The sequence below is a fragment of the Camarhynchus parvulus genome, chromosome 2 (genome assembly GCF_901933205.1).
Source record: "Camarhynchus parvulus chromosome 2, STF_HiC, whole genome shotgun sequence".
Taxonomy (NCBI): domain Eukaryota; kingdom Metazoa; phylum Chordata; class Aves; order Passeriformes; family Thraupidae; genus Camarhynchus; species Camarhynchus parvulus.
In genome coordinates, this window is record NC_044572.1 from 67041943 (window position 1) to 67068321 (window position 26379).

The following is a 26379-nucleotide window of genomic DNA, read 5'->3' on the forward strand; positions in this document are numbered from 1 at the left end:
CCTTTCCCTTGGGAGGCTGTTTCACAGCAAAATACATCTCACTGTCAGGAAATTTTACCTTACTTTCAGTCTGACTGTCACATTATTAGCCCTTGTTATATCCCTGCGTGTCACACCAAGAATTCTGCTCTCATGCTCAGGAGAGTGGGAGGGTGTTCGTGCTCATCAGAGCTCTACATGTCTCACAAACCACACATTTGTTAGTCATTCCCGAGCTGGGCTCTGCATCAGTTTATATTTGAACTCATCTACCTGTGCTTCCACCTCTCCTGATCAACTCTGTCACTTTCCTCCAAAAACTTCCCAGATTTGTCAGTACCTCTCTGGTTACCAGGGCCCTGGTGTTGACTGTGCTGGATATTTTGGGATGTGGGACAGCAGGCAAAGCTAGATGACAGGTTCAAACTGACCCAAAGCACACGTTCTTTTTAACACAGCTTAGCTAAACTCAGCTCCTTACCACAGGACATGAATGACAGAAGTTCACAAGGGCACAAGGGGAAACAGAATAAGGTAATGCAAGAAAAACAATGCATTGAGAGCTCCTGCATCTATAATCTATATTATGTATGTAAAAGCCTGGAATGCCAAGCTATGCTCATCATATGGAGACAAGAACAAAATGTTATTTGATAACTTGATGAAATGCTTTCATGTACACTTGCCAGCCTTCCACAAGAGGAAACGTGTTTCAGACACCACCATGTGAATCTCAGCTCTTGTGAGCACTGGGGGTGTGCACTGGCTGTGGAGCAGGCAAGGGCCAGAGGAAGCAGGAGCACTGCTGTTCTCTGCACTCTCATGTCCAGAGAGATGCCCTGCAGGGCTAAGCCTTACCACTAAGCATTTCATCCCCTTCCTTACAGCAGATCCAAGGTGCCCAAGAGTTCTTGAAATTAAATCTTCTGGCAGACTAGGCATGCTAAATCCCCAGGCAGAAACTGTGTAGCTCCTGACACAATTTCAGTACACACACCAGACTGAGATCCTTGCAGGAGACGCATACACAGAGGACCACGATGCTGTGAATGTGCTGCCAATTGCTTCCTCAGCCTCACTCAACATGTGCTTTGAAAAGAAAAGAGTGGAAGTATTGGGAAAATGAGATGCCTGGTGACCCTTGTTGCCTCACAGATTCCTTCTTTCATCTTTTGTCTCTCAGTCACTGTAACACTTCTGGTTGGATTTTGGTGGACAAAGCTTCCAGTGTGAAGCATTAAATGGCATTGCAATGCAGAGAAGCAGAGAAGTGGGGCCTGATCCGAATCCAGTGCTGTAAGGATCAGGTAAAGCAACAAGGCCCTCCTCCCTTCCCTCATTCCTGAGGGCATATGCCACCTACAGAATGGGACTCAGGTACTGCATCAGAAATCTGTGAGAAAGGACAAACCCCTCAGTCTCCCCAGCCTCCAGTTCATGTGTCTGATAAAGGCATATTGTTTGATCTTCTTTGGAAAAATGTCTCAAGATCCCTAAGATCTTGTAGGAAAGGTCAGGGTTACAGCCCCTACTAAGGAAAAGTCCCCCATTTATGGAGAGATTTGTCCTTCCTTTTTAGGTAGGCACTGATTGGGAGGGTTTAATAACAAGCCTACCCTACCCCCTTTACAGGGTGTGCTTTTCCAGAGAGTTTCCTGGACAGAGTCCCACACATGAAACTCTGGTTTTATGTACAAAATAACTCAATGGCCACATAGGAAAGCCCAGTGTTTAGCTCAACATATGGACTGTACAGGTGGTTTCCAGGTGGAGATGGCCATGTATGATGCCACCTGCATCTACACTGAAAAATGACCTTTTCCCTGGCAGCATGGAACAGTTGCTGTCTGAATGCAAGGCCAACTGTCCCACATGGCCCATCTCACATCTACTTCCCTCTGGAAAATGTCACTACTTTTCTTCCTTTTAACCATGTCTCCACTGGACCATCAGCGCTAGGAGAAGCATTCTTCCAGCTGATTTCCCTCAAAGCCCAGAGAAACTGAAAGCAACCAAGAGATCCTGTAAATTAAGAACCACTTTCCCCTCTTTGCCCTATCCTAGGCAGAGCCAGAGCACCAGGCACAGAAGGTATTAGGGAACAAGCAGAGAAGGCACAGCCCAGATGTGTGTCCAAACAGAAGGGAAGCCATAAAACTACCAAGCAATTTTCCAAACATGAATGAAAGAGCCTTCCGTGGAAAAGCTGTCCTCTGTTGGAGCCTCACAAGCTGCACTGATGTGGAAATGCTACCACTGCACAAACCTGCCCTCTAGTAAAGACCAAAACTGACTTCTGTGCATAAATTTTAAAAGGCTAAAAATTTCTTTGTCATTATGGCAAGACATTTAAGTAATTCAAATGTCTTTTATAAAGTTGGCCTTTCTATTAAGTCACCTTTCTTCCCTGGAGGCAGAAAAAGACCTGCATTGTCACCAGCAGCAGGTGTTTCACAGGAGCCTAAAACAGATGCCAGAAAGTCTTTCAGGCTGGAAAAAAAAGTCTCAAGTGGGAAAGGGAGTTCTCTGCCCAAAATTTGATTGATCTTTGAAAGGAGAGTGCTTAGAAAAGTGTTGGCTCTCTGACAGCATGAGGCACCAGAAAGTATTGAATTTTTCTAGGAAAAAGGTGATTTCTGCGTATTGGGGCAAAGCAGCAGCAGAGAAAAATCTCTAATCAGACAGAATATAGGGAACAACAACCCAGCTTGTGTGTCCACAGCACAAAAATGAGACTCACATAACCCACCCTGATTTCATATGTGTGTGACATACAAATAGCATAATATGGTAAGGTATTGAAAATGTTCTAAGCAAATCTGGGCTGACCTCCTTATTCAAACATAAGAAGTAATGCTGCAAGACCAGGAACATCAGGAAATAATTTAAATCTTAACCAAATTAAAATTTTTGTGTTTCTAACAAGTGGAAAGGAAAATGACGCAGGATATAGAGTACAATAACAGCAGCTTGTAAACACAAAGCAGGCTGCTGTTACTATTTATCAAAATATAATTGTAATCATTTTCTGGAAGTATATGCAAGGGACCATGCTGGGCATCATGTTCTCACTAATGCACCTGAACTTTCAGTCAGGATACTGTTAATTATTCCTTCCTTGCAGGCCTGCTATTTCTCTGTCTCCTTGCTTAAGGAAGGAATGCTGTGTGCAATGGAGAGGGGTGTTTGGGCTTCCACTGCCAGTGACCTTCACTGACTGTTGGATCCAAATACATCCATGCTGGACTTCAAGCGAGGGTCTCTGAGACATGATGTTCTGGCAAACTTTGGGAAAAACAGCAGCTGAGAGGAGACACCCAAGCATTAACACACACACTCGGGGAGCATCGATCTGTTTTTCTTGGCCCCAGTGTGAAAACCTTCTGAGCAAACTTCTGGCAAGGCAGCAGGCACTGACTGGGGCGTTCTGGTAGAAAGGGGAGAAGAGCTGAGGTCTGGAGTCATGGGAAGGAGATTAACTAGAATTTAGTAGGTTGCCAAAGAAAGGAAGTGCCTCAGGGCAGGGCCCAGGGAGTCTCCAATGTCCAGTCAAGAGCTTCCTGTGGACAGTGATCAGACAGCTCTGGAGAGCTGTTTGGTGATCCCAGATGGTCCTGTTCCTCCTGAAAGCACCACCAAGTATGTGAACACCCAACAAGAGGGGCAATGGTGTGGGTACAAGTCAGACTTTTGACTTGAGTTTGTCAATCACTCCCCTCACAAACTGGAAGAACAAACAAAACTACAGACCTACACTTCCATTCCTACACATTTTATCCACTTCCTATACTGAGAAAACTTATCTTGTACTGAGATCTATCAATAATGACCCTGTGAATGATTATTAGTTTCTCTACCACTGGTGAGTAAAGATTTGGCATGACAATCAATAATTCCTTGAATTAATCATCAGTTACAGCAATAACTGATGACCAAAAAGCCTGGCTGTGCATGTTGATTCTTTACTATGTGCCTATGCAAAGGCAGGCAGCCAAAATCACATCCGTGCCTCCCTGGAGCATGGTGGTAGGGAGGATAGTTCAGCACCTTGAGCCCAGCACATGAGGGCCTTGCTTCTCAGCTACCCTGTGATCACTCCCGAAACCTGTTCCCCTCTCCCAGAATGACACCGGTGTCACCACAGCCACTGAGTGCTGGGTTACAAAATCTTTCAAGTGACTTTTGGACAGATACCTCAAGTTTGGACTTTCCATCCTGTACAGACATTGCTGAAATCCCACAAGCAGCTAATCATACCTGTTGGGAGTCTAGTAAGTTTTTAGTCCTGACCCCTGGCCTTGATGTGCCTCCCACCTGTGGATTGGGATGGGAACAACCATTCACATGCACACAGAGTTTCTGCTGAAAGTTGGCTGCACAGGCAGCACATTGTGAGATGCAGCTAATTGATGCTTTGCTGCAGCAAACACCAACACAGCACGTCTGGCTGTGGCACACGGTGAAGCTGCAGGCACTAAAATAAAAAGAGAACAATCTACTGCCCATTTAAGTGGCAGCTGCTCCAGATGACTGCAGTGCTGCCCAGCAAATTACTGAGCAGGCAGAGGGGCAATTCCCTGGACCACGCGTTAATCACTTGCATCCAGAGGGTGAGAACAGAGAGACCCTGCAGTAATGTGGTGCAGGAGCACAGGCTTTTGGCTCTGGCACAATAAATCTCCCTGCCTGCAGCCTGGCACTGTGTCTTCACCAAAGTTATACCAAATTTCAACAGCAAGAACTGTATGAGAAAGTAAGCAAAACTGAAATGAGAAAGCAAGGTTGTGTCAGAAGTCCAAGTAAAAAAGGCAGACTAAACCAGACTCTACTTAGTTAACAGTGGGCATAGATAGAATAACAGAGGCCATCTGACAAAAGCACAAAAGCACGAAACCTGCCAAACATTTGCATGCATCAGATGTTAATGATGATCAAACCTTATACAACACAGTCTGGAGAAGTCAGTGCCTTCACCCAGCATATGTCAATGCTCTGTGTTGAACTGCAGTTGTCTCCTCTGAGATAGCTCAGCTTAAAATTCTGATGTGGTTGTACCAACATTTAAAAAGCAGGTAGCAAGTACCAATGGCTGGTTTCTTGTGTCCCCTACAAATTTGTTCAAGGTCATCACAAGACTGCTTCAGTTTTAGTGGCCCTTCAGAGACAATGCTCACATATCTTAAAATTTGATCAGGATGTGTGTAATTAGTCAATATGGCCTGTTCTACACAGAAAGCAAATCTGTTTTACAGAAACAGTCATCTCTGAGCAAAGATACACAGCAGACAGTAGCTGAAGAGAGCTCTGAGCTTAAAAAATATGGCTACTTTTTTCAGAGCTGAAATACAAAGCCATTTTCTCTCCCAGATGATAACAATTCAGATGGAGATAGTTCACCAACTAGCAAGCCTGAAATACCCAGCACAGTCATTTTATAGGCTCACACTGAATCTGACAGAATGTCCTTGTGCATAAAACTGCTTCTGCCTGTGTTTGGGGTAGAGGTGGCAACACAGAGTGCTTTCTGATCCTGGCTTAACTAACAAGCACCAGTCAACCTTCAGTCAACCCACAATGAAGACAAGGTTCTTTAGTTTTGCCCAAATATGAACTCAATGAGATGGACATAATTCTGTTTTTCAGGGCAAGACTCCCTGTGTTTACTTCAATGAACCACCAAAGAGTCCTATCTTGACTGTGAGTTTTTCTGGGACAGGTGAAATGCACCAATCACTACAGATAAAAACTACCAAACACACGAAAAGCCCACAACTTTTTTTTTTCCTTTTTTTTTTACAAAACGTTAATCCCTACACAAAATTATTCAAGGGCTGAGACCAATATGTCAGTAGTTAAGAAACTCAATACAGGTGCAGAGTAAGAAGTCAGTAAATTCAGTGCTGCAGCACAGCCACCAGCTGCAGAAGGGACAGCAGTGACACTCTCAGTGGAAGGGCCATAATGACCACCAGTGGTTTACTAATATAGCTGGAATTCCCAGTAGAAAACTGATTTCAGATTTCTGTGACTGTTTGATCACACCTGGCAATGCCATGGCAGAGGTGACTGCAGTCTCAAGGCTAAAAACACAGAGACATTTCCTGCCTATCTAGATCACATCACCTTTCCACTGCAACACCTTTAAAAAGAACATCAGAGCCAGGTAAGACTTAGTGCATCATAAATCTGCTGCCTTTTACTGGGAAGATCCCAAAATGGGCACTAAAACTAAATCTCTGGTCTTTCAGGAATCACAGCTTGAAAACCAATGGCAACTAAGAAGAAAACCAGCATCCACAACATTCAAACAGTACATACTGTTCAGTCACACAGATGCCCAGCCAGTACTCCTGTAGCTTCTTTTGCTACAATTGACTTTTGCCTCTTTTATTAAAGGGGGCTGATATAAAACCCAGAGGCACACAAAAACATAAAGAATGAGCTGATAAAAACAAGAAGCAGTGTATTGTGCCTGTCACTAGCCAGTCAGCATGCCCATTAATTACTTAAATGCTGCTCCCCTTAATATTTCCATATGGCATGGTATCACTTTTGTATTTGGGAACTCATCCCCCCTCACTAGACTTGGAGCTCATCCAAGGCTGGGGGATATTCATGAGACAGATTATAGGGTAGCAGAGACCAGCAAGGGATCTTACCTTGGCAGCAACATTGCTCTTGGTCTTCAAGCCAGTTCACCCACCTTTGTGCTCAATATGTCTTGAGAAAAGCCAAGTGACAACAGAGGACAGCCCTTTCTGTGTCAGAGCTGGTCACTGACTGTCCCAAGAACCTTCCTCAGTCATACTCCCACCAGGATCAGTCCAGTCTCTGAGGTCCTGTTGGCATCCTGTGTCTCTGACCAGCAGTAAAATAAATCATGGTTTTTACAACCTTGGGGCTCTAATGGGGTCTCTGTTAGCACCCACAAGGGATCACATGGTTTGAGAGTTTACTACTATCCATAGCAAATTTCCCAGTAAAATTAAGGTCAAGCTTTGAAGGGAAGATCATATTTTCCAGAGGACAGGAGCATAAAAGTACAACACTGATGCCTTTTGATCTGAGGTCTGCTTTGCTGCTTGTGGTGAATCCCTGCCAGAACAATGGGTCTTCAGAGTAGGTTAATCCTAGAACATATATGACAAAGGCTTACCTAAGCTAAACATAGCCAAGTATTTATATGATGCTCACAGCCAGCCCATATGATTTTACAGGCCTTCATATGACTGAATCGTGCTTGCTCCTGAAGAGGCTGTTTGGGTTTTAATCTTAATGGCTCACGTTATTGCTCCTATGAAAACATGTACTCCAGAAGATGATCCCATGGTGTCAGGCCACCTTCAGGGAAAGCTTTCCATTTCCCCCTTATCCTATTAGCTTGTGAGATTAACTTCTCAGTTTTCAAAGGATAACACTACTCCACCAAGACCTGGCTGTTGCAGGAAGCCTGTGCTCACTGGAGTGCAATTCAGACACAGAGAATCACAGAATTGTTCAGCTTGGAAAAGAGCTCTAAATCATTGAGCCAAACACAGCTAATGTTTGTGACTGGATATGGGCTGATCCTAGAACACCCAAACTGCCTTGCAAAGCCAGACATGATGTCCTGTGGCTGCAGTGGAAAAGGCTAAATGTCCAATTTTCTCCTCCTTGTTTTTCCCAGATTTCTATGCCCTCAGAACTGGCTGATCAGAAGCAAAGAAGAACTGAAAGATTTGGGAAGTAGAAAAGGGAAACCTCACGAATCAATAAATTAAAAGGGAAATCTTGTGACCTACTTCACCATAGATGTTCTCCTGTTTTCCCAAGAGACTTAGTTCTTTCATACAGCACACAGGTTATGGTACTCTCTCCAAAGACAATTTAATCAATTAAGATCCACATTATCTGCTGCCCTGTATGACAGCATCAATCATGCCCTGTCTTGGAACAAGTACTGCTCAGTGCAGTTCAGGGAAGTCCTCCTTCTCCTCCTCCTCCTTATGTCATCACTGAGAATTCTGAAAAGGTGAAAGATTAAGGAGACTGAGAAACATCAAATGGGCTAGGCTGTATTTATGGATCTTAGTAGATGATGGTTTAAAAATAACCATGTAGGTTTTTCTGACGCCTAAATGGCACCCATTCTTTTTGCCTTGTAGAAAGTCTAGCATACTGTTTTCATAATCAAGTTATTTGGATAACACAACAGTGATTTAGATTAGGATTTGTTTACACAGCTAAATATGTCGAGTAATGAAATTAAAATGAGCTCTCTGCTTCTGTCACATCTGCAATAGTAACTGGCTTCATATGGTTGAGTACAAGCCTGCTGCACAGATGTTTCTTGATAAGGTATAAATCAGTGTTAGATGCTGTTTATTGCAGCATTTTTACCACCTTCTTCTCTGAAGGAGGGAATGTTGTCTGCACAGCAACCAGATGTGACCTGCAAGACACCATGAAATGCTATCACAAGCCAAAATAGGTCCCATATTCCATATCAGCATCTGCAATGGTTCATCAACTATTTATCAGATCATTTGAACATTTCTACAGGCCCTAGCACCATACCACCACCAGAATTTACTTATTATAACCTGCAATGAAAAAGGCAAGCATCCTGTAAAGCAATTGGAGCTTCAAACAGCAGAAGATCCCATTTTAGTTTGGTTTCCTGCCTTAAAGGTCAAATTTCTGAGCAGACACTGCAGCTAGATAGCAAGATACTGTGAGAGATCAAGGCAGCTGCTTTTCAGGGCATTGTAGGGAAGAGTTTCTATTTACTGTCATCCTGCCCTAGGTGATATCAACACTTTGATGGGGACAGGGGAGGAGACTTATCTTGCACTGGTGTCTATGCAAAGAGAAGTGAGACAAGGGAGCTCCTCCCATGGTGAAGGCAGCACAGCTTGGAGCAACTCACTAAGCTCTGCTCAGTTTTGTGGGAGCAAGAGGATCTAACAGGAAAAACTTGCCAATGACCCAGGATTTGTAGACAGCCAAGCCTGGCCCAAGCCACAGTGGCTCCTTCTCTGTAGCTGAGCAACACCCATGGGCTCTGAAAGTAAGAGAGTCAAACTTCACAAGAAGTACTTGGAAGGTTTCTTGAAGCAAAATCTGACATCTCTTACTAAAAAAACACAAACAAACCAGGGATTGGGGATGGGGTGGGGTGGGGCAGGATAGGCTTTTCTTCCCTGAACTAATCTGTGTCTCTGATTTGCTTCACTTGTTACATGGACAGAAGATCCTGTCAACAAAGAAATAATGCCAAGTATTTACAGTTTAATGGAACCCAGGGACCAATTAACAACACAGAAAACCACCAGGCAGTGTATTTCTTATCGTAACAGGAGGGAAATCTTGCATTACTGCTGTTCCCCCATTTCTTAAAATAAAGCACCAGCATTTCATCAATGATTTGTCAGTAGTAATGTTTATTACCTGCCAGTTTTACCACTGCCCATTCATCAAACGCTTTCTGTGCTCAGTCACAAAACCCACCTCTCTACTTGTGACCTAAAACCACCTGCTCCCCAAAAAAAAAAAAAAAAGACAGGAAAAAAAAGGAAAAAAAAAAGAAAGAAAAAAGCAGCTCTCCTCGTGGCTCCAGAGCAGCACTGCTAGAACCTGCCCTCCACCCCAAGCTCCCGGACTGCTGACTCCTCAATAGCCTGATGGATGCGATGCACCTCGTCCTGCGTTAGCGTCCTCTCCGGGTGCCGGTAAATGATACGGTAGCAGTGGCTGACCTTCTTCGTCCTACAAAACACAAACCAAAAGAGGACTCATAAATACATCTGCCTGCAAATGCAAATACATGAGGACAAACACTTACCCTCTGGATCATTTTTATTTGTGGTCTAATTTTGCCCTTGTTGCTTGAAAATCACCTTAATGCTAAGATACAGAGTTCAGAGAGGCGAGACTGAGCTGAATTTTAATTTTGGCAGAGGACTTTGCTGAAGTCCACCTCATACCTCAACTTGTATTGTGGTGTGGTAGCTTCTTACCAGGGCAAACAGCCTCCAGGGGACAGATTCTTACCCTGTGCCATGGAAAGTAAGAGACAAAGGAGAACAGGGAACAGGAATAGAGAAAAGGGAATGATGGGGGAAAGAAAAGTATTTAAGAGTTGCTGGCTAGGCAAAGACAAGTTAATGAAAAATCAGGACAAACAATTAGGTTGAGTAAGAGTGAAAAAAATCTCCTTGCTCTCCATCAAAAGCAGGCAGGAGCACCTAGTTTTGCAAGGGCATCTCTGTAATTGCAGTGCCTGTGTTACTGAATTTAAATGGCAGTTTTGGTATCCTTTTTAGTCTCAAATGGAGCCCACACAGCTTCTTATTTCAAAGGTGAACACTCACTTCAATGAAAGAGAGAAAATCTGAGGGGAAAAATAATGGGAAACCAGACAGTACCAGGCAGAAGAAGCTTCCAGACTGGCACAACTCTGCATTTAATGGCACACAAAGGCAGCCAGCAAGCTTTGGGTCATCTTTCTCCTGAAAATTGCTTCACGTTAGAACCACATTTATGCCTATGATTATTTAATTAAATCTAAGGTTAGATGTGTTCATCCACAAAGACAACTCTCAAGATACTCATTTCAACCTCAAATCCTACTAGGAACAGGCACAGGTAATTTTTACCTCAGAATTGTTATTTGATACCAATTTTGTCCCACCCAGCAAGGGTGGGAATTTTGCCCTGCTCCCACTGGCAGTTTACAACAAAAAAGCTACTTCTAATTAAAGCATTTCTCATTTTTTTGTGTGCTCTGAAGATAAAGCAAGTTAAATCTGGCTAGCACCTGAAAGGGCAAACTGCATTTCATAAAGTGTTAAGCTGACTGCAGTTAACTGCTAAAAGCCAAGAGCTTTCCCTGTGTGCAGGTTAAATGCTGCAGAAAAGTAATCTTTGAGAAAAGAGGGGGAGTTGTAAGTGGGGGGAAGGTGTTGCTCTGCTCTGCTCCACCTCTTCAAAGCAGCCAAGAGGACAAACCTCAGGGAAGCAAGTAAATGGAATAACAAGAATGTGGTCAGATGCTACATTGCCAGTGAAAAACTTGAGTAAGAGAGAGAGATAATGCATTGGAGTGCAACAGAAATTATTTTCAAAACCAGGCTAGCACATATCCTTAGAGCTGGTAGTATTTCAATCTTTAAAGGTGCTACAGGAATACACCTGATCAAAACCATTTGCAAATTGCTTTGGCTGAAAATCTATTTACAAGGTGTACAGTCACAGGCACAGTCCTGAAGTTTTGCAAATATTGGGAATATATCCCATGACTGAAAATTCATTATCGTTATTTAATGTGATGTAAACACAAGTTTGCTTTAATGTAGGTGTAAGCTGTGGTAAGCGTAGCTACAGCACTGGCCTTCGTTAAATGAAAGTGACAATTACTCCTGACTCAGGTGTTTCTGTGCCCCCCTCCCTCCATGCCAGAGAGTGGTTCATTCCATAACAAATTATATATGGCAGACTAGGACACAATAGTTTCTTAAGGAAACTATTATTATTGTTATTAATTAATTCCATTATTGTTATGGAAAAACAATAGCTTTAGGATGTATTTAAATCAGGAAAGGGTAGAGGTTGTAGAGAACAGCACTGGACTAGAGTTCTGTTAGCTGCAGCTGAAGTTAAGCATTGGTGTGAGAGAGCTAAAATGGGGATTGCATTAAACAGAATTAATCTAGATTTAATTATAGGCAAAAAATGAAGCTGTAACTACTAATATACATAACTCCACATAACATGGATGCTAAATTGTTTGCTATGTTTTTCTCCCACCTTTTAGCTAGGTTTATTTGCATCTCAGTTGCTAATTAGAAAGAAGGAGTGTAAGGGTTCAAAGCCATTTCAATAAAAGACACACTGCAAGTTTCAAAACCTTAAGCATTGTTTCCAGAGTACTATTTACTAACTTTTCAAGGGAGATTTGGAAAAGCACTTCTCAGCTCTTCCCTCCCTTAATATTTCCCCTGCTCCCAAATAAAGTATTAAGACACTGTGATTAATCCCTGCCATCAAGCTGCAACTGGAAACAATTCTTGTCAGCAAATAATACCTTTGCTCATTCCATTTCTCACTTCCCTTTTGTTCTGCAGAGCCACAGAGTGTTTCCCTACCGTAGCGATGCCTCTGCTTATGCATAATGAAGTCTCTGCTGCATGTCATGCTGCAGCCTGACGATACAGAAGCAGTGGCTCTCTACCCTGAGAAACAAAATTTTGAGGCCAGAACCTGCAGCAGCAGCTTCATGGGATTAAAAAAAAAAAAAAAAAAAAAGAAGAAGGAAAAAAAAGAGGAAAAAAATTAGCAGCTGAACAGTGAGCACAGTGGGCTTTATGGGCTTTATTTACCTAGAGTGCAGCGGCAGACCAGTCCGTGCGGCTGCAGTCACGCGGACTCCGCTCCCATTAGGCTTCAGCTGATCTCAGTGTCACAAGTCTCCTCTGCACCAGCCTGCGGCTTGCAGGTAATGAAGCGCAGTGAGCACAGTGGAGCACTGCTCCAAGGGAGAAGGAAGACAGGGGTTTATTCTGATGCCACAGGAGGAAACAGGATACAGACTGTGAGCAAACACTGGAGCGAAATAATGCCTAATGCTCTTTCATATGAGTTTTGGAGGAAAGAGCTTTGCCTCATAATTTTCAGGAATCAGCTCTCAGCTGCCTTGATGTGCTAGGGAGCTGGTCCCTGCCAGGTCAGAGTCACTGTGTGGGGTCCATCTGAAGGTCAGTGTATATGTTTGGGTATTTCAGCCTGATATGTAAGCAGAATGAGAAATGAAGGGGTCTTGGTCTGCCACTAGTCTAATAAAATCAATATGAAAGCAACCTCACCCTGGCACCTAGGCTAGAATGAAAGGGTGTGGTAGGCAACAAAAATTAATACATGTGTCTTAGCTTTCCCTGCATGGAAGATCACTGAAGGATGCTTTAAATGCAACTTGTCTGGAAAGCTGATCCCAGAAGCTACCAACAGCAAAACACTTCAGTGTTCTAGGGAACCTGTCTCAGGCATTACATAAGACTGACCACAGGGTCATTTGGTAACCAAAATGTTGCATAAAGAATAATGCCTGGCATTGGCACTTATCTCTTCCACATGCAATACCATAACAAGAACAAAAATTTCTCCATCCTGTACTGGAAGAGGGAGATAAAAGGGGCAACACTGAGTAGGAAACCCCATTACCTTTTAACTGTGTTCTACTTTCCATCTGTGCCTTAAATAAAGCACTGAAGCACGGAGAGTTCTGTATGGAGGTGACCCCTGTTCTTAAGTGGCAAGGACAACACAAAACCAGACATTTTTCTAGAGAGCTGGATTTACTTTGAGGAACAGAAAACTAGAGTGACAATTGCCCACAGCATGAAAGAGCAAAAAAGAATACCATCCCTTTTGTATCCTGAGCAGTTCACTAAGCAGTACTACTCACTATGATACCTATACTGCACCTTTTCCTACAGAATACTATTTAAAATGAAAGATCTACACACATGGTAGTGCAAGCATTTGAGATTTTTTTCTCTCTGTTAAGTGAGTCATGTTAATGATGTTCCTCAAGGATATCCCTGCCGTGGAAATGTGTATCCTCTATGCCTTCATAAGATTCATCATGCAATCCCCTTACATAAACCTTCACACAGTCCTTAGTGGCTGCTACACCCTTCACAGAGATCACATGCATGGAATGACCTCAGGGAAGAGAAAGGCTTATTTTGTTGCAACAATGTTCTGAAAGCAGTGATGATGGGAAGAAAGGAATCAACTGTTTCATGTTACCAGCTCCTAATTGACAAAGCCATGCAGAGAGCACAGCTTTGGTTTTGCTTTGTGGCTCCAGCAGTTCCAGAATGGTTCACATTTTAAGTGGAAATGGGGAAGAATATTAAACTGCAAGAAGAAGATGTCATTACCTGTTTCTTTTTGTTTCATGCTTTCAAACCACATCCATCTCTACAACAGTAGGCACAACTGCTAAATATCCTACCATAAATTTTAAACTGACAAATAGCACTCTTAGCTAGAAACCACATCATGGAAAATGGCAAAAGGCTTGTGCTGTATACCTTCTCATCAGTGGCAAATATTTCAATTACCATGGTGATACGCACATAGAATATAGAGGTAATTCTCTGAACAAAGGTCTTTCCAAAATACGCATTCTCATCCATCCTTTCAAATGCTAATACTTCATCTCTCTGGAAGAGCACATTGTACACACAGCATATTCTTAAAAAAAGGGGGCATGTTTTTGTTTAAGGTGATTTTGATGCCAGTGAAAGGCATTAGATCACCTCTAGATGAAAGAATTGTTTTAAACCCACAGAAAGCAGGAAATGGTCATTTCTCTTGCATACCTTCTCCAGCTGACATCTGGCAGAAGGGCGATTCAGCTTCAAAAAAAGTTCAAGCCAATAAATGCATGTTAGAATGTCAACTTTATTGGATTCTTTTGGTGGTTGCTTCAAAAGAGATGCATGTTCACTGACTGATGATTGGACTGAAATATTGTTCTTCTATTTCACAAAACTGAGACAGTAATGGACTTTTTGCTCTTTTCTAATTGGACTTGGTGAAATCTGTACCTGAATACCAAACCTGAAACCTGCTTGACCTTTTCATTCTTTCTTTAGTATTAATTCCAATTTAAGCTTCTCTCTTCATGTAGAGAAAAAAAGTTAAAATTCTGTTAATAGCCAGATTATTGAGAGATAAAGAGCACAGTATGGGATACAATGGCAAAAGACATAAATAACACCTTCTAGTTTAGACAGTGAAAACTGGATGAAAAATGAAAGGACTTTCCGCTTCTCAGTCACTGGACACTGTTAGATAGCCACAAGTACAATCTAAGTCATTGTCCAGTATTCAAAAATGTTGGATTAATTCAAAAGCTTTGATGATTATTTCCTTTTCTGCCTAAATCTATCAACTAATTTCTTGCATGCAGGAACAGATACAAATAGATAAATACTGACAAAAAATCTTTCACAGGCTCCACTTGAAAGTTTCCTGGCTGTTAAGGTACTCACTAAATGTTTAATGGAACAATTGAAGCAATTAGTTGTGCTTTGGCTGAGCACTTTGGCCCATAAAGACCTTTTCTTATTTCAAAAAACCCCCTGGTTTGTTGACAGAGGCCAACAAAAGAACTATCCTAAGCAGTGCAGGGCTCTCTTCTGCCAGCTCCCAAGCAGAGGGAACTCTAAACAGACGGAGTTATACAAGAAATTGAGAGAGTATTTCCCTTGTGCATCCTCTCAGTAACCAGGCAAGGATACAGATAACCCATCTCAGATCCAAGCACTTCCTATTAAAAAGCTCTTAAGTCTCACAGCATCAGAAGTAATGGAATCCATTACATGCAGGCAGCAATGAAATATCACAAGGGTGAAGAAGAAAAGTACCATTCTCCATTATACTAAAAAAAATTTAGAGTACCCACAGGATCATAAGCTAACTGTGACACAGACTTTTGCTGCCACCAAAGGGCAGAAAAAACATAGAAAGCCTTGGGATTTGGGATTGTGTTTTTTCTTCTAATTGTAAAGACAGTGACTCATTGATTCCTTGAAGAAGGCAATGATTAATGATTGTAAAGCAGATATGAAACCATTTCTCAAGGAGATGGATTCCAGAATCAGTGATGACTGCTTGTCCTCCAACCTCCATCTCTTTGGGAAAATAATCTATCAAACTCAGGGGACAGAATTCCCATCATATTTGATCAATGCCAATACTGACCAATCAATTTAAGGTGGATTTAAAGCTGGATGTGACTGAGAATTGTCCCTCTTGCAAGATGAACTTTGTGCATTCACTTCACACTAGGCCTCTTCTGTTTTTAGGGGCTCACCAGTCCATTAAGTGATTCAGTTCTAAACCCAGGAAGATTCAAGAGTGGGCTAGAGGCTGAATATCTTCAAGACTTGCTTAACTTTGAGCAGAGTAACTACAGAGCACTCACCATGCCACATAAATCCAACACTATGCATGGAAGGAGTCTCTCAACTTCCCAAGGCTGAGCCTTTGAGCAATGGAAGAAAGCCATGCACACAAAGATCAGAACATGTGCAAACCTGTGAGACTCAGAATAGGGTACAAACCTCTATTTTTTCTTCAGAGTTATCATCATGACAGGATACAAGGATTGCACAGGTGAAATAAAGATGGAAGAAAGAAAACTTTCTGATACATATATAAAAAATCCAGTGAAATAACATCTACCCATTGCAGTGGCAAATTAGAGAAGGTTGATTGGTAAAGTACTTGAGACTTATTTTTATGTACTAAATATAGAAAAATAATTGGATGCTGAAAGTAAGAGAGAAAGAACTACAGTCTCAGCATGAGACAGGACGGAATACTTGTTCTGTGAACAGCACAGGGTTTAAATTTGCTTCACTTTCCCTAGGTTTGACTGAAAAAGGTTCATGTCAAAGTCTTTTCAAAGTCTAATCTTGTTCTTACCAAAATAGAATGCAAGGAGTAATAGTTTTCATTATTTGTTTAAAAATTGACCACTGGAGACTTAAACACTCTCTAACTGGGCAAACAAAAGAACAAAATAACTCAATTTGGATATTCTGTCTCAGGGGAATTGCCATTAAGATTCCTGACTTTTTCCTTCCCTGTTTTGTTCAGAGACCATGGCAGGACTGCATTTCCCATGAGAGGCCAAGGCAGAAAGTTCCTATGATGGATCAGCTCTCTCTCTGGAAAAGAAACTTGTCTGGCATAGCTGATATTGACATACTGAGGAGAACAGAAGCACACACTACCTGGAAGTCCTGGTACTGCCGGCAGCTGAAGCATTTTGGCTACCAACCAGGAAATTCTTAGAAAAAGTCACATTTTCAGTGAGTAAACCCAAAATAAATCAATATATTTTCTGCCATTGCTGGTTCTCCTGCTTTCTCCACATTTTTCTTGACCTCCTAAAACCCTGGTAACTTAGCAGTGGAAGAAAGTCTCTCCGGCAGCAACAGGCTCTGTGGCACTGGCAGAACTTTGTGACTTGAGTATCTCATTCACAACCCTATTATGGACAACCCTTCCAGGACAACTGTCCGTACTGGAGAGGATGAGGGACATAACCTGTTTGCAAAGAGCAGCTCTGGCAGACACACTTTGTAGAGCTGTGCTTGCTGTGAAAAAACATTGTATTCATCTCCCTCTGAGCCACCCTGTAGGAGTAAGAGGATACAAGAAGCTTTGGGCCTCTTCCTCCTATCAAACCGTGATGTTAACATTTCCATTTATGGCCCTTAGACATAGCAGGATCACTCTAAACTTTCCAACCATTGTACTACCTGTACTTAAGAGTGACAACCCATCCCAACATTTCAAATAAATCCAACATGAGAGGTGAATTTGGACTCTTTAAAATGCTTTCTAAAATATTTATAATAAAAATGTTAAGTGTGATACCTTTTCAGTTCTTCTGAGTGAAAGATCAAAGACAAGAAGTATAAATATTTAGCAGTTTTTTCTGCCAACTAGATGTTAATACTAAAGGCTACAAAAAGTATTACTAAAAATAACATTGCTGCCTAATTAAAACATATTTCATAATCAAGTAAAAAGGGAATTTACATGAGAATTTAAAACAATTCATTCTCCTAAGAAATGAAGATGGATGGTGGTGACAGCTGATTTAGATGTATCTCCACTGAGCACTAGCAAAAATCAGGGTCTAGATGACAGACAAGTACAGGGAAGGCCTGAATGGTGTTTTAGACTCTTGTATAGATTTCTTCACTGAGATTAGTGGTTTTGTCCTCACCAGGCCCTGGAGAAAGCTGTTTAAGGTCCTTTTACACTTGCTGTGAGGTAAAGATGGACAGGGCTCTGGATTCAGATAAGAACCTAAATGACTTCTCCAAGGTCCCACAGAAAATTGATGAGAGAGAAGGGGCTTGGACAAGTGCAGGCACAGACCCTTTGAGTTACCCTTCTTCCTAGTTACCCTTCCCATTCACCCACACTTCCAGTCACCCTTTACTGCACTATTGTACAGCAGTCCTGGAAACCAAAACAGCCTATGGCAGGAAAAAGTAATTAATCCAATACAGAGTGGAAAGGGCGGGGAAGAATGGAGAGACAACATCAGGATAACCAAATATGCTGTTTCTTAACTGATAAACTAAGCCCAAACCACAAGAAAACAGGATGGGGACAAGAAGTCAGCAGGAACAACTGAGTTAACCTGAGACTAGAAGACAAGAGGGAATTTAAAAACAGAAAACAGAGGTTAAAAGAAATCATTTGCTTTTTTTTGAGGAAAAGCAATGCATTAAAAGCACCTGCTCCACTGGTCAGCCTGCAGCACCAGAAGGAAACTTAAAACCATCTGTAGCTCTGTGTGTGCAAATAGAAGGGGTTTCTCAGTGGGGCTGCTTACAGTATCTGTCAAAGCTGGTGAAAACCCTGCAGCCACTTGCACAATTAAGTGTTGCTTGCTATATCCTTCCAGTTCATAAGTTATTTTTCCTCTCAGAATTGTCAGGTTTACGAGCCTTAATCTGGCTAACTGGATTTGTTTTGGAGATGCAGAAATCCACCACTTTCCCTCCCTGAGGATAGAGTGGTTCCACACAGACAGCCACAAGAAACCTCTTCTCATCATTTTTCTGACAGCTGCTACCTTGGAAAGACAACTCAGAGAAAGTCCTCAGAGTAAGGAGAACTACTGGCCAGCAGATTAAACTACTGTTAACACACTGAAAAACTGTCAGGCTGTTAAACTTTTCTCTTGCCAGATCCCCTTTGTACAGGTAATACATTTGGACCATGATGAGAGACAAAGAGTCTGGATCTTGTAGGTGAGGTTTTCTTCCTTATTTTTGAATGGAACAATGGGGAAAATATTGCAGCACTATTGAAACTAGCCAAAAAATGACATATGCCAATGAGGTGCACTGGCTAGAATTTTAACAGCAATCAAAATGAGCATTCATTTGGAAAACTCTAGCTGTCATGTTTGGCATGTTGCCCCCTTAATATTATGGTTGCTCTTTATGAAAATAAAAAATGTGTATATGCTAGGAAGTATGCATAGTGCACACCTCCTACAGTGAGAAAATATATGAGCATCATGCAATAAAACATCCTGTGGGCATGAAGATTAAAAAGTCAGGGCACAAAATGAAATGCATCATTCTGTTGGTAAAACAAAATTATTGGTCTGCCACTCAAGAAAGAAAAGCAGGCCACTCAGGCATTACACTAGGAAGATCAGAATACCATTTTTGCTATGACTTTACTAAAAAAGGCCAAGCAATCCTCCCACTAGCAGGAATTAGTATCAACACAGAAGGAATAAGATCTCAGCCCAGAAAAGGGAATTCACAGGAAGCACCAGAGTAAACCAAACATTCTCAAATTGTCCAAGACATGAACTTTGCCCTAAAGCACTTCAGGAATGAGCAGAAGTAATCTCAAGGCTGTTATCAGTTGTCTTTGAGAGTTCATGGAGGACAAGTAAGGTACCAAATGTTTCAAAAAGGTCAGAGTGCTTATTTTTGGAAATGGAGAAAAAACCCAAAAAGCTAGGAAGCCACAGAAACTATGAGCCATTTGCTTTTACTTTAATTTCCCAGAAAAACTCTGTTGTAGCTAATTAGCTCAGTTAGTTGGGACATGGTGTTAATAATGCCCAGGTTGTGGGTTTGATCCCTGTACGGGCCATTCACTTAAGAGCTGAGCTTGATGCTCCTTGTGGGTCCCTCCCAACTCACATTATTCTATGAATCTGTGAAATGGTTTGTAAGCACACAATGGAAACTTTCTGAAAACGCAAAAAAAAAAAAAATAAAGAAAACATTGATATATTGATTAAATCCAGTCAAAACAACCTAATTTCCATCTATGAAGGGATAACAGGCTAATAAATCAATAATCAGTAAGCGAAATGATAAATTGCAGGAAGTAGTATGGAGAGCAGGCGCATGTGTAGGTATGCGCATCTTCACAGTGAGTTAACCCAGTTAAGAAGAAACGGTCTAAGATCAACATGTCACAAAACATGGTTCCACTGGCAGCTACAAGTAGTTTCAGGCAAAGCTGCAAAATTTTAGGAAAAAAAATTAAGCAATATAATGAAAAGCGAAAAAACCAAGAAAAATACTACATCCAGTTCATAAAATGAGGTATTAAAAATCTGTCTCCCTAAAGGTTTGCCATAGAGGGAACTGCAAATAGATGGATGAGCAAATTGGTGATCAGTACTGGTGATTACTACAAAAAGGTGATCTTGCAAGTAGCTGTAGTGCTTGTCAATAATTTGTTGTTTCTGGGAGCAGTTATCCCCAGTTCAGCCAAATCTGAAGGATCATTCTTGTAGGGTTCTTCAACCTGGCTCCTGGATGATGGAATACTTTCACTAATGGAAGAGGCGACACAGCAGAAGTGTTAACTGCCATATTGCGTTAAGTTGGGTAAAATACTAAGTATAACTGAAGACAAGGTTAGAATAATCCTGACAAACTGAACAAGCTGGAGGATACAGTTCAGCCAGATCAAGTGAAAGCTGGGCGAAAAGCAGCACTGCACAAGCATCTAAGGACCACACAGAACCATGAGATGCAGGTGAACCTGTGACATTGCTGGACAACACAAGTTACAAGGCAAGACCAAGAGAATATAGGTGGCTCAGCCTGAAGAACAGAAAGCATGAAGACATCCTTTAAATACCTAAAATGCTGCTGCACAGAGTTAGGTACTAATCTTTCATCAACATTCACAAGCAGCTGGAGACAAAAGTTATGAGCTCATATTTCAGAAATGTTCAGATTCAAAATTCACTTGGAAAGGCAGTTGGACTCCCCTTTGCTGAAGTCTTAAAGGACTGGTTATACAAGTGTCTGTCAGGAATGCTATAAGTAGAGCTGATCCTGTTTTGGAGTAGGAGGATGAACTAGGTGGCAGTACTCTTCAACTCTTTAGCATAACGTAATGTAACACTCTTTAAAATGCAGAAAGTTACTTGAGTAGCAAAGATAGCTCCCTATAGCTCCAACTTAACACACCTCCTGTATTTTTTTATCCTCTGAAAGTGATGTAACCTCTTTAGACCAGCAACCCTATCATTAGCCTTGTGGGCCAATGTTGAAAGAGTGCACATAGGAAAGCATAGTGCTCCTCCGTTACCTTTCAAACAAACAAACAAACAAACAAACAAACAAACAAGCAAACACATAGAAAAGTCCACTCTATAAGACAGCATTCCAAAGGGAGAATGTCACTCAACTGCTTGTCCCATTTGCTTCAGGAATGAGAGATGCCTTAGGAAAGCTCTAAGGAACAGCCACAGAAGACCCTGCATATCTTTGATAGGCTGAACTGCATTCTTTCTTTTAAACTTTTCTGAGTTTATATGAAGAGGTTAACCCTTTGCTTTCAGCTTTCCAAGTTCACATTAAACCATAGACAATCTTAAAATCAGGGCAAAGTCTTTCTTCTAACAAAATAATGTTGCCAACAAGCCTGTTGAGGTTCTTCACCCCAAAGCAATTTTGGGAAGTCCAGGGACTAGGAGACATCTGAGACACCAATCCTTAAATCAATATTGTCAGGTTGGCCCCACTCTGGGGACTGTGGCCTTCTGACATAGAAGATGATCAACTTTATGCCCTGTTGCAGGTGGTGAGACTGAAAAAATACAGAGGAAATGGTATGTCCTTCAATATACTGCAGATCAGCTAATCTCATAATAGAAACACATAGAAATCTAAACTCGTGGAGCCCCAACACAATGCTCTGAATAAGCAGCCATGTTCCCCTCATATTCCTACACGTTATCCTGGCCTCCCTGTTCTCACTCACTTGATGTTCTGTACTCACTTACTGAGCCTGTTCCTCATGTAGACAGTGTCTGTGAGGAAGGAGCCACCTCTCATTTTACCTACCTATGCTGCCTTCCACAGCACAGAATGGGAAGCCACCATAATAACCCCATTTACTTGTATAAGAGTATATGGATATGTGTGTATATCCAACTCACAATATTTTGTGATTTTGTGATACATTCCTAGCCATTGCTGGAAAGGCTAGGTTTTTTATTAACCTTCACAAGTTTTTATTAACCTTCACAAGTTTGCTTGGATTGATAAGACCACTGGTATTTGGGAATCCTTTTGTTTACTCAATCATTTTTAGGGATTAAATGTTGATCTCACAGAAGTGCCGTTGCATATGTGTTCTTCTGTTCTTACATGAAATATGAAGTTGCCAAGGAACAAATAAACTATTTATGACTTATCCTGTACAGTAACAAAGAATGGCTTAATGGGGGCACATACTACGTTTAAACACACTGCAGTCTGTTCTTCCCTGAACTGCAGAGTCTCTTAACCAAGTTTAAGCTGTATACTCTCCTTTCCCCTCAGAAAGAGATCACATTCTTGACATGACTGTCTGAATCATAGCAGAAAGACCTACATGCCACAGGTTCCTGCATCACAGTCCCACAAACCTGCCTTACTTGTAGGTAATTCAGTTTAGGTCACACACAGCAACCATTAACTCAGATTGCTAACTGAAATGAACTCAAGTTATTCTTACATTACTTTAGAGTTATAGAAGACATGACGGGTATTATACATGAGATGCAACAATTTGGTGGCATGACCTTAGAAACCATCATCTCTGCTGGTAGACCTTCTTCATTTGAACTACAGTAACATACAAGGAAGGAGACATTCCTTCTGAGACTATAGGGAGTTACACCTGAGCAGTTGCCTTGCCAAGTGTCCCCAGGAGGTTCACTCCACTAAAATCAGCAGAGTTTGTTCTCTACTTTGTCTAATTTGACACACCTAGCCAGGATGGCTGGTGTTCTAACATTATGTTTGAATACATACTCAGTACCAAAGAACATGAAAATTGTGGGATGTTCAGTGCTGAAAGGGTTGCAGAGCTATTCATGCTCCCTTCTGCGTCCACTGTGTCTCTCCACTGCAGTCACATGGACAAACCCCCCAGCCAGTGACACCTTCTCTCTGCAGAGATGGCTGAACCAAGCCAGGTGCCATGTGTGTTCATTCAGTGAGAGAATGTACTTCCCTAAAATGGAAGAGACATCAGAAATTACGCTCTAGCCCTTATTGAGAAGAAGACGGAGACTAGAATAACCCTGTGACATTTTGCAGTGTAGTCTCTACCAAAAGGTGAAGACACAGAGACAGTTTGGACAACTCAGTAAAATCAGATTGCTGAGCAGCATGAAGGAGAGAAAGAGAGAGAGACATCTGCAGAACTTGTTCCTGAAACCCACACATTTTTCATCCACAGTATATCATGACACTTGATGCTATTGTGATTTTACTTTAGCATCCACTTGGGAAAATATCAAAAGGATCTTACCCCTGACTGTAATAAACCCATCACAGAAGTTGAAGTACCAAAGCAGACCAAAGCACAGGTTGCAAGGGCTTGGACAGTCAAAACATTTATAAGCATTTCTAAGCTGGATGAAAGCTTTCTTATATTACTGGCACATCTGCACTGGCAGGGACAAACTTAGTCTCCTGTATCTCAACAGATCTCAGTTCTGATTCTGTATATCTCACAACTCATTACAAAAACTCCACAGGGAAGCATGGAAAGAATCTGGATGAGGCTCAGCATCCACCTACGAAGTCCATGGTTAGATCCATACTGTGTTGGATCAATCTTTCAGTTTTGTTGTTGGTGTTGTTTTTATTTTTTAAACGTTGAGTCTGTATCTACTTTCTTTTCCACAAACTGGAAGCATTTCAGTAGCACCTAGCTGAGGCAATAAAACAGAGCAGCAGTGCTGTTTGCACAAATCCTTCTCCAACCCATCTCCAGGTGCTTCTCAGATTTGCCCTACTGCACCTAAACCAGCACATCTGCCTGAGTGGCTGCACATGTGATGAACCACAAAAGCAAGTTGATGGGGCTGAAAAATGACCAAGTTCTCAATCTCAGTCACTGAATGGCCTCCCCAGACACTCTGCCAGCATAGTGCAGCGGTAAGAACAGCAGAAAGCAAGACTTAGCCTGCCAGGAAAAGCACATCTGGAAACAGGGGCTAAAACCACAAGCTGGTAATTTGCTGAATCCACATGAACAGTTATGCACATCCTCCTTTACTCCCCCAAGTTCATGTAAAACCATGCTGTACATCTAAATGAGATTCAGATATAAGGGAGAAGAAAAACCCTGTCCAGCTGCCCCAAAAGGTGCTGAGTCAAAGCTCCTGACCTATTCCCATTGAAGGCAACGTGATGACATCTCTTTCTGCCAACTGAGGATTCAGCTGACATTTCACAAAACAAGAGGGACAGGTCCCTTGGTAGCAATGTTTTTAAAACTGATGAGCAGAAGCAGCCAGTCAGATACTCCTCTTAAAAATGATATGTCAGTTTAGTTAGGAAATGAATGAATGAATGTGAACAGGACAGCAAGAGAAAAGGTGAGCAAAAACTGCTATGACAGCTGAACTTTGCAACACTGCAAAGTCTTCTGCCATCAGATAAGCCTGAGATCAGTGGTCTGAGCCCATCTTAGGTATGTAGGGTCCTTCACAGCGCCTCTGTTCTAGCTCAGATTTCATTCTGTGCAAGTGAAATTGTCCCTTCTGACAAACAGAATGCACGTCCTCAGAAAGGAGGACTGTGTTTGTAAGCTCATTCTCAGTATTTAATCAAATATAGCAAAAATTATTGAGAAGTTACTGCCATTAAAAACTAATCTGTTAAAAATCATTGCCTTTAACTATTCTCCTGTATGGTGGGACATTAGTCCAAGCTGACTGCTGGCTTTTGAACACTGAAAAAGCAAGGTTGGAAAGAAGTAGGGTGTGGAGATCAAGACTTAGAAGTATTAATGGTGAATCACTCCTTTGCTGAGAGAAGGCATGACTGCCTTTAATGAACAGTTACATGGAGGATGTGAGATAATCTAAGTGGGACTGTTACAAAATTTAACTATGAAGTACTTTGAGTCATGATCTATAAAGCTGCTAACTGGGTTCAGTAAGTTGTTGAGTCATTACCATATAAGACTGGGCTGCTCTGAAATCCATCTGGCTAAAGGCATTGAGTGGTTTGCTTTTGGTTAGAAAAGATGGAAATGAGCACACTTGCACATGAATTTTCAAGAATAAAAAATTAATAATAAAAAACATTAGCCACAATTACACACCATCCACACTAAAAATATTGTGTCATTTGTATTTTAATTAAAGCTGTCCTGAGACTTAGAATTAGCAGGAATGAAATTAGCATGGATTTTTAATGTTCTGAGAAAAAAATACAGTACATTCTCTGACTTCAGTATCTCTTATGACATCAACTCAAAAGAAAACAAGGACTGGGCAGAAGAATGCTTGGTACTACATATAAATCACTGATTTATATGTAGTATCCAGAATTTTAGAATATTTTCACACTCAAACTGAGATGCTAAATCAGCTTAGAACTTAACAGAAAGAAAAGAAAAATGAAATAATTTTTAAAACCACCACTAGATCTAATTCATTCTGGCTAACTACTCCAGCAAAGACCCAGGGATGAGCTAGTCAGACAACTCTATTATCTTTCATCTGAAGAAAGTGTGATTAGTGGAGGAAATGTCACATTTACACTTAAAATTGTTTCAAAGGCAACTTGTATCTTTTGGCACAACTCAGCCATTTAAAAAATACTGCAAGAGAAAGAGGCAGATATAGCAAAGAGCACTCCTTTTTATGATTTCTCACCCATGTATTAAGCCATGGGTTCAGCTTGAATATTCAGTGTCTCAGCAGTTGGCATTTCCCAGGCAGCAGGGCAGAACTGCTCTGTTGGACCTCCGGGATGCAGTGCCAGGGCTCCTGGAGATGAAGGCTCCCTGCACAGAGCCTGGCCCATGGAGCACCAGCCTGTGATGCAGCACAGAGCAGCAGGACATGGAGCTAGGGGGAACTGCACTGCAGAGCTATTCTCTGCAGTGGCTATACAGCATGTGGGAAAGGGGAAAAACGTGGTCAAACTGGATGGAGGAGGAACATTTGCTAACACATTCAGAGATTTCCCTCAAAGGTCACATTGACAATAATACATAATATAAACTGAGTTGCTTCTGAAGATGTCCGTGCACTCACCACCAAGAGATCCACAGTGTTACTCCCAACTGCAGTGCTGTCCTGAGCAGTCCAACATTCATGATCATTACACAGGGATGCTCTATAGCCCTTATGGGTTTTGTGGCTGGGTTTAGTTTGGTTTTTGGAATTTTTTCCTTTAAATGGCAACTACTCTCAGTCTTCTTTTTCTGGCTTTTCACTTTTTTTCCCTTCTACTTTCATTTTGGCTTGGCATTCGCTAGCATTTAGCTGTGAAACCTGTATGGGGAGCCAACTAAAGTCTTGTGGGAAATTCAAAG

The 26379-nt window shown here is 41.6% G+C and overlaps 1 protein-coding gene across 6 annotated transcripts in view; it reads right to left on the bottom strand.

Moving 5' to 3' along the window:
* Positions 1-9294: 9294 nt before the first annotated feature.
* Positions 9295-26379, bottom strand: part of FARS2 (phenylalanyl-tRNA synthetase 2, mitochondrial) — a 231919-nt gene continuing 214834 nt past the window's right edge. For 3 of the 6 annotated variants that reach the window (XM_030943363.1, XM_030943364.1, XM_030943365.1), the window contains one exon: positions 9301-9726. In XM_030943363.1, coding sequence (XP_030799223.1) covers positions 9588-9726 — 139 coding nt within the window. In that variant the 3' untranslated portion in view covers positions 9301-9587. Of the gene's footprint in view, positions 9727-26379 lie in introns of all 6 variants that reach the window. The other 3 variants (XM_030943366.1, XM_030943367.1, XM_030943368.1) reach the window with 2 other exon arrangements.